Source organism: Pagrus pagrus (assembly GCF_965226575.1).
Source record: "Pagrus pagrus genome assembly, chromosome: 6".
NCBI lineage: Eukaryota > Metazoa > Chordata > Actinopteri > Spariformes > Sparidae > Pagrus > Pagrus pagrus.
In genome coordinates this window covers 9,214,585-9,224,029 of record NC_140190.1, presented here as the reverse complement: position 1 = coordinate 9,224,029, position 9,445 = coordinate 9,214,585, and the positions used below count along the sequence as shown (strand labels likewise).

Below are 9,445 nucleotides of genomic sequence, written 5' to 3'. Positions count from 1 at the left end.
AGGTAATTCTCATGTCATTATCTTCTGCTTTTTCCGTGAGGGTTGAGGGGATGTTACTGCTTTATCCCCTTTCAGGGGGTTACTGGAGCCAATCTCAGTTTCTCTATGGGCAAGGGCCAGGGTACACCCCTGGACGAGTCTCATCGCAGGGCCCTTTCTGATGGTAGAGGCTGCCGCACAAGGGCCACAAGTGCCATCTGCACATCAGGAGTAATTTTGGGGTTCAGTATCTTGCTCAAGGATACTTTGACATGTAGCTCGGTTCTGCCCAAGGGAGCCGGGATTTGAACCAGTGGCTTCTGATCACTGGTCACCTGCTCTACCCACTGAGCCACAGCCGCCCCAGAAAGATAATTTGTTTAGAAAATCATTCTAGTTAAAATGGTCTTTAAACGCGTTACCTGTTGACATTAACGACATTAAAAATGTGCTACTCTAACTCTGATGCAGCATGTAAGTAATTAGTAACTAAATTTACCAAGTAAATGTAGTAGAAAGCAAAAAGTACTGTACAGTTCTTGAGTAAATGTACTTAGTTATTTTCCACCACTGACAAATGTGTTGCCTTTAAAAAGTCATTTGTTCCAGCACTTGTCTGAAGTATATTATATTAAAAAAACACATGAACTGTTAAGGAAGAAGTTTATTTCATGACAGTTTTGAACATTATGTCATTAAATTGACTACAGTGTACAAGTACATGCAATATTCAATAAATGCTGAGTGAGAGATAAAAGATGTTCAATCGTGAAGTACCACAGGAGTTTGTGTTGTAAATTGTATGCATGAATTATCTAACTTAGCTTGTGAAAATAAACTATGCTTCATCTTTCAGACCTCAAATATATATATAGCTCATCAAGAAAACAACAAAATCATACATCTGATTAAAGGCGGTACAAAAATAATTCCTCTAAAACACGTTTGTGGACCGAGCCACAGCGACAGCCCTCCCACTGAAGAATAGAGGGCAGACCTGCAGGGGACACTGTTCCTCAAACGTCTTCATTTCACTGTGGAGTTTGGTAGTTAGGCTCTTCTACACATGGATCTGATGGTGTTGGCTTTATAACAACTACCACCACACAAATTATACTCTAAAGCTCTGTGTCTCTGAAGCAGGAACAGGTGAGCAAATGTCACTTTTCAGCAGTCACTGATGGCAGCCTTAATTGGCCTGCTGGCGACCCAGCTTGATGTCATAGGACACCATGTGGTAGTTGTCCCAAGCAAACAGCTTCCTCTGAGCCCGGTTATAGTCAATCATGCTGTTGTAGCGGTGCTTGTTCCTGAAGGGGATGCTGACGGCCTTCCCCTGGCTGGTTTCAGTGTCGTACATGTGGTTGATGATGGTGTCAGGAGCTGTGTAGCTGGCCACAGTGTACAGCTTGCCGCAGATGATGAAGGAGTTGGCCACGGAGCTCTTCCTGATGTTGGTCTCCCAGCTCTTCTTCACCTCCAGACTGTTCGGGTCCAGTTTCGAGATCACAATGGCTCCCTTGGCTTTGCTGGTGGAGTATACAGCCCACAGCCCCTGCTCATCCACAGCCAGGTCGATGTCTGTGTAGCCTCCCCAGGAGTAGGGGAACTGGCCGTGGAAGCCGGCGTGGGGGAGTTCACGACGGGCTGCGACGCTCTCAGAGGCTAGGTCATAGCGGATGAGAGTGCGGCTAAGGCGTCTCTGAAAATAGAGAGAGCCTCTGTACACTGTGGCACCAGTGCTCTCCACTTGCTCTGGTAGCAACAGGACCTGTCGAAGGAAAACATGAGACAATAACTAGGAATTACCTAAAGGTTTTGGCTCATTTGAACGAATGTCACCCATGTGACACCTACCTTTGATGGAAAGCCTTTAGTGAGTTGTTCCATGTCCTCATATCCAAACAGCTTCCTGACGTCAGAGCCAATGGTGTCGATGCGCCAGATCATGTTGGGTCCATAAAGGGAGGCAGCCTCAGGATCCTGCATCCAAACACCATATTTACCCTCTATGTTGTCAGCCTTCCTGTGCGTGACCGGCTCACCAACTGAAACCAGCTCCCCACAACCTGTGAGCACGAAGGAGAGGAAACGTGAGAGGGAAGGATAAAATGACCTGTGAGACTATCACTATCTGATATAAGGATCACATTATAAGAAGACAAAGGTCACCGTCATCTGATAAAATAATAAGGGCACCAACTGTATGTGGTGGGGCACCAGTGTGTCGTGACATATTTATAGTGAAGAGAGGTCACTTCACCACATTTTATGAATTGGAAGGTGCCCAAGAGGGCACTAGATTTCACCAGTGGATACTGGGAACACAATAGGGGACTTAAAGGTCCACTTTGTCATAAAGTTGTTTTTGAGTCTTCTTCCAGTTGGGAATGTAGCTTGGGTTCTTAGTGGCCGAGTTGGGAATGAAACTCAAAAATCAACTTTCTTACAAATATGCCCTTTAACAATCTCAAAGGGCTGAGAAGTTGTTTCTCTGATGGAACCGAGAGATAGCAGGTTTACTTTGACCTGAAATGCAAACTGAAGAAGGCGTGTCATACTGTACTGATCATGTCAATTGTGCAACGCCCTCTCCCCCATCCTTGACTTACAATGGTTCACTCAAAACTGATGGAACCGAAGGCTGGCTGGCTAGATAGTACCAAGGTTCCAAGAGTCTTGAAGGGAACAGGTGCAAGAACAAGAGGTACTTTGGTGGAAAACTATGACTGATACAAGGAACATCCTAGAAGACGGGGGTTTCTGTCTGGTACTCGGAATACGCTGCAGGACTATTAAATGTAACCAACCTTTCAAATTGGTCTATGTTAAAAACCGGGCAAGATCTTTGGATCCTACACCCTCAGATGGTGTATGCTGACTGTTGTCGATAGGTTTCTCTAGTTGTGTGCGATTCTATCGGGGCACTTCCTGATGCTGTGGCACAACAGTCTACTACGGGAGAACACCTGGTTTGCTGTACCCAGGAGTATGTCAAAAAGTGACAGAGGGATGATGAAGGTAATTGGAGAGCTGATCAGGGGTATGATGAGGTCATCATTTCTCACCATGAAGGCAGACAGTAGGTCTAGAGATGCTGCCTGACATCTCTGTTAGCCACAACTTTCCATCTGAGTCACCGCCATCAGAGCAGCAACTCATCCTGGGCAGGAACTCTCCGCTGCTTGTCTTACCGGGACTTTATATTTACCCCTACCTAAAATACACCCTTGCTCTCAGGTCCAGGACGTAGCTCCGGATTAAGGGTAAGATAGGAATATGTCTTATAAATACACCTATTACCATGTAGCTTCCCCGCAGCGTGGCCTCATCACAGATTATATGACCTCACGTGTAGACCACACGTGTATTTTCACAATCTCCCAAACAATCAAACCTGCTCAGAGACAATCAGCATTGCGAGCTGTGGCGTGGTTTAGGGAAACCCATCAGGGGAAGGTTTAAGATAGTGTGACAGCCTCGTTAGGGGTGATTTCCTTTTACATTTACGAGGCAAACATGAAATTCAAACGGGGCCTCATACCTATGGACTGGCACGACTCTGGTATTCTCGCCCCAAATGCTGAAGTATTAATAGCAGTATTTGCTTTGAGGTTGTCAGCAGGAGGGCTGAGTGTCATGTTTGCCAGGTCAGATGGACAGAAGGGGAGGAGGGAGAAGGAGACAAGTATTAGTTGCCAGGATAGGATTTTAAAGGACTATACCTATATGTTTTGGATTTTTTAGCTCTTTAATGACAATGTGTTCGTTAAAGGCAGGCTTCTGGCCACCTTCAGGAAATTTTAATACGGAAGTGTTGCACATTATATCTTTAAGGGCCTGACAAATATGTTGAATTCATTTCTTCAGTAAAGTTGATTTTTTAAATATTTTAGATTTTACATCCATGCAAGCTAGCTTGCAGTCTTTTTCTTGTCTGCCTTCGTGAGTTTATTGCTATGCTTCTTTGTGCGTGGTTGCGCAGATCAGAAGTGTAGCATAAAACTGGCCACAGGAATGTGTTTTACGTTGTCTGCACGCTCGTGGACCTGCATGTGAGTCCTTGGGAGTATGCATGATATAAACATAGCAGGGCGCTCTTGTAATAACATTGCTCCACAGTGCCTCTAGTGGTCAGAAACTCCACAGGGTGCCTTTAACTTGTGCGTACGAGCAAAATAACAAGTAGAGTTCAACTGAACTGAACTTTTTTTTTGCAATGATCCCCCAAATGTGTTTATCAAACACTTGTAACAAGTATATTATATTTTACAGTTTAACAATAAACTTTATAGAACTAAATGAAAATAGTGCACTGAAACTGTAAACTTTACTGGATATTTAATCATTATTAAAAATATATAAATATATATTAATATATAAATATAATTATTTAATAATAATTAAACATCTCAAGCTACTTTTCCTGCACTATAATCTCTAAAAACACAAAACATGAATTGGTGTGTAGTGAAGGACATATATGCAGATATCAATATATCTGTGATAGGCCAATATCGGCCGTTTATAGTTGTCAACTGATATATCGGTCGGGCTCTACTTAGATCTGATTAATGTTTTCTGATGTCCTCCCGGTGTGTTTTCAGCTCAGGGACTTGCATGATGTTAAGATGATGGCACTTTTTGGCAAAGTTTCGTTATCATTGTGCAGTGTGGCAGCACAGCCTGATTCCAGATTTCTGCAGTGTCAGATAAAAATGTCAGTAAAACTAATGCAGACCTCATGTCCACTGTAATGAATTTAACAAGTCTGATACAAGATGTTCCCATCTAAACAACGATGGTCCTGTAAGGCAGAAATAAACAAAGAATATTTCAAACACAGACCTGTGTTCTCCTCAGAGCCGTCAGGAGCTGGTACCTCCGTCACCTCGGCCTTCAGCTCCTGGAAGCCTGGAGATCTGTACGGCCACGCTGAGTCTGTCGGGGAGAGATGGAGAAATTTAGTGAAACAATACACAGAGAGGTGGAGGTGACTCTGCAGAAAATTATTCCCACCTCTCAAACTGCTGCTGTCTCCCTGCCTGTTGGGCCTGGTCATCAGGTGAGACATCGCACTGGAACCTAAACACACACACACGCACATAGAGTTTAGTGATTTCTGTCGCATGTTTCACATGTAGTGTACAATAGTTAAGAGAGAGTTTGTGTACCCAAACGTGGCTATTGCACTACTGACAGCAGGGAATGTGACAGCAGGAAACAAACACCCCTGAATGGATTCCCAGCTGCTCTGGAGTCAGACAGTCGGTAGATTGGCCGACCATAACACACATACTTGACACACTCGACACCCCATCCAGCCCCAGCAATGTCAACTTCACGTCCTCAAACTTCGAGCCAGTCGTTTGGCCCTTTCTCCCCTGTATCACTGTCAGGTATCAGCCTTCTTCTTCTTCTTCTTCTTCTTCTTCTCTTCTCTTCTCTTCTCTTCTCTTCTCTTCTCTTCTATTTATCCCTGTTTACCCCCGACCCTGTCCTTAGTTTCCCATTCGCCTCCATCAGGAAACCATTACAGTGAAAAGTAAACAATGTCAACGTCAAACAGCGTCTGTAAACTGTATAGAAGTTGATGTTTACGAGAGAAAAACAAGCTTTTCAAATAGGCTTTCATAAAAATGGATGAAAGGATGGATGTGTGTGTGTGTGTCTGTTTTCCAAATGTGAGCACGTGCCTGTTGTTTCTTGCACGTGCATTGTCCCGTGCTTTCAGGCGCATAATGAGCCCTAATGATGCAGATAACATTAAACGCTAGCATCTGGAAGCTGATGTTGATTTTCTGTGTTGATCAAGAGGTGCGGGTGGTCAGTAATGGGGCAGATGACGAACACCAGTGACATGGCAATGTTGCTGAGTGTTGAAGTTTAAAGCTAAAGGTAAGAGTGGAGCCTGTTTACAAGCTTGTAAAACAGCGAAGGTCACTGGTGTTTTGAGGGTGAACAGCTACAAGGCTGTTCCCACAGGACACAGCCATTCATCATCATCACAGGTAAACAGCCACATTCTCCTACTGTCTTTACACCTGTGTGTGTCCTTTGTGTTTGTGTGTGTGTGTGTGTGTGTGTGTGTGTGTGTGTGTGTGTGTGTGTGTGTGTGTGCCACATGTGCCCTCATATCCTGCCTCTTTGTTTGGGATGTCACTGAGCTGAATACCACAAACCTCAGAGACCAAATGGGTCTAATTTCCCAGAGGAGGCTCAGTCAGAGCAGCCTAATCAGCCCCTGCGTATGGAGATCATCAAGACAGCCCTCCACAAAGTTCAGCTAAGCATATTGTTGTAATGAAATATTTGGCAAAACATCTGGGCATTTGTCTTTCCTCAATATTCCTGAGTCAGGGCACCATGTAAAGTCAACTGACAGAAGAAAAACATTTTACTCAAAATTGACCGCAGTCTGGCCATGTAGCCCCCTTACCAACTGAAGCATCTTGTTTACTGAACATTATTTGTGACTGCATTTCCTGCTGGTTGCATATTCAGGAAATTGAAAGAAAACATCTGAAAGGCATGGTGAAGGCATTTTAGTATTGGGCTTAATCGTAGCCCGACAGATACTTGATTTTTGGGGCTGGTGCCGACATCGATTAGGGAATACAATATTCCTATGTCGATATATCAGCACATGATAGCTTTCGTTTCTGCTTTATAAACTCTAAAAAAGTTTTCATACTGGACAACATATTCACCGATATATCCATGATGAGCCAATATTGGCCCATAATATCAGCTAACTGATATATCGGTCAGGCTGTAGAGAGAAATGATGCACATGCTCCTCTCTGTGATTGACTATAACCTGAAACTGAAACGACTGCTAGTTTGCAACTGCATTCCTCAGATTTAGCAAGTTTTCACTTTTAAATGTGATTTCAAAATATCGTTCTGTGTGCTCTTGAATGTTGTCAGCCCACACCTTTTCATTTTCTGCTTTGAGCACAAGCCAGCTCTCCGTTTATAAAGAACCGTTGCCACTTTTAGCATGCAGGCCTGCTGGCTTGTGTTGTCACTACTGGTGCAAACTTTATGCGAAGCTCTATTTTTAAAGTCCTTAAATAACATCCGCTCATATATTTTGAGAGGCAAATGTTAGTGAAGCTCATTACCACCGCTTGAGTTGTAAATGCTAAAATGTTCCTGTCAAAGTGAAAAATGCTTCAATTTTTATCTCTGCTGTCTTCCTCTTGCTGTGATCTATTCCACATCTGCCTCTCACCCTGAGAGGCCCCTCGCTGTGTATTTCAGGCTGCAGGTGTAAACATGAGGAGCTAAGCAGATAACCTGGAGTATCCAGCAGATAGAGCGTGTAAACTCTCTTGATGCAGAGGGAGTAGGGATGTCTGGTGGACGGGGAGATGGTGAGAAAGGATTTACTGCTTGGCTTTACAAGTAATACACTCTGAGGGGCGAAAGGGTAAACAGAGCGATGGATGGCTTAACTGAAAAGAAAGGGGGATGGTGGGTGAAAAGATGAGCCCGGAGGCTAATTAGACGTATGTTTGGCCACTGCAAACATAGAATACCAGAGCTTAACCCCACTGGCTCCACGATAACTCCCAAGCTCTGTGCAGCCCTCTAACCTCTAGACGTGTTCTTGGCCCCGAGACCTCACCAACTCTGACCCGCCAGGCGTCATCAAAAGCCCCGAGATGAGACCTTGGCACGGAACTACCACTTCCAGAGAGTGCATCACATTTCAGTGCCTCCCCCCGCCCTTTTCTCCCCAGCCAGGCTATTCGCGCCCTGCTCGTCATGCAGAGGGAAACACCAGTCATTAAGAGCGCAGGACCTGCTCATAAATACTAAGCCGACCCTCTCTGAACTGCCACCATCACCCCCCTAAATGCAGGCAGGAAGCGGGGAGGAGAAACTTGAGCCGAGCACCTTTGCAGACCAAAACATCAACCACACACATGCGTCATTAGGAGGATGCACACACATTATTCTCCTGTTTTCTTTAAGGGGATCTGTGCAGGAGAAACATGAGCTTCAGTGTAAAGAAACACACACACACACACACACACACGAGATCCCTATGCCTGCAATGCACTCTATAAGTGCATGGTATTCCATACATAGATGACATTTACTGTGTGTGTCATCACTACTCTGCTCCAGTTAGCCCATTATCCTTCAGCCAGAGTTGCCAAATAGACATTTCAACAGACAGACTCTGCAGGCGATTAGGTCATCTTAGGGAAATTCTGAAATTCTGAGAATTCATAAATAGATCATTCTGAATTTAAAAAAAAAAAAAAAATTCTATATAAATGTCATAAACTGTGTGTTGGTTTGAGTGTATCTCTTACCCCCAGTAGGTCTCATCAGGCCACTGCCCTGCAGAGAGGGGCTCGGTTGCACCACGGGGGTCTGCGGAGGACAGGGTCTGTTCCTCAGCCTCTCCGTCTCCTTCCTCATGTCCTCCATCCTGCCCTGCAGCCCCACCAACTGCTGCTCCAGACGCTCCTTCTCCCCCTGCAGCAGGTTCCTCTCACCGGTGGCCCTGTTCAGCGCCGCCTGGAGCTCAGACTGAGCTCTGGCTCCAGCTCTTTGAGGGGCCACGGTCTCCCCTCCGGTCAGCCGGGCCACCAGCACCTCCAGCATGCTGAGTCTGGCCTTCAGACCCTCCATCTCGGGGCCTCCGGTCTGAGGACAGCTGGATTCAACAGGGCTGGGTACAGTGAAGCTGTACTGGCATCGTCCACTCCGGTCATTTCCCCTCCACAGAGAGGCTCGCTCCTGGGCGTCAGCATGCAGGAGAAGACTAGACACACAAAACGAGAGGAGGAGGAACATGCTGGAGACTGGAGTCCTTACACACAGACAGATCTAAAGTTGAAATTCTCTCTCTGAAGAATGACTTTCTTTCTTCTCTCCAGTCTTCTTTTATCAGTTCTCCTTAAATCATCTACTAGTTCCCAATTTCCTGGTGAATTTCTTTTCTCAGGTATCTGTTTTTCTTCTTCTCTCCTCCCCTCACTTGTTCTGCTCTCCCCTGTTTCTGCTCAGTGGACAGGTCTGTAACACTGAGCTCTCCCAAACAGCTCACAGATATTTATACAATCTGGAGGGGAAGGAAGGAGGGATAGAGAGGAGAGGTGAAAAGGAGGGAGGGGAGACAGGGAGAGGACTGAGGGGGCAAAGAGGGAGGGAGGAAAAAGTAAAAGTAATGGGATGCTGCTTGTTTTGGGGACAAAAACAGACCGATTTTTACACAAGTTCGAGTATGTCTGTCCTCCTGTGTGGCTGTTTTTAGATTTAAGGCTCCAACATGGCAGTTCTGTCTTTTAAATTAGTGTAATTCAGCCTCTCCTTTGTCATTTATTCAAGTCTTATCTGTGAAAATGTCTCTTTATATGTGTGATACAGTCTTGTGTGTCTGAGGGGATTTGGTTGAGGTTTGGCCCCCGGCGTGGCAGGGGAAGCTGGGCCTCATTGGATACAA

General features: G+C 45.2%; 1 protein-coding gene across 1 annotated transcript; it reads right to left on the bottom strand.

Annotated features, from left to right (window-relative positions):
- Window positions 1-628: 628 nt before the first annotated feature.
- On the bottom strand, window positions 629-9,010 carry myoc (myocilin). The gene is made up of 5 exons (XM_084354639.1): window positions 8,310-9,010; window positions 4,999-5,064; window positions 4,828-4,920; window positions 1,837-2,048; window positions 629-1,750 (listed from the first exon to the last, which is right to left on the bottom strand). The coding sequence occupies exons 1-5, from the start codon at window positions 8,794-8,796 to the stop codon at window positions 1,169-1,171; spliced, it is 1,440 nt and encodes a 479-aa protein (XP_084210765.1). The 5' UTR covers window positions 8,797-9,010; the 3' UTR covers window positions 629-1,168.
- Between the last annotated feature and the right edge of the window lie 435 nt (window positions 9,011-9,445).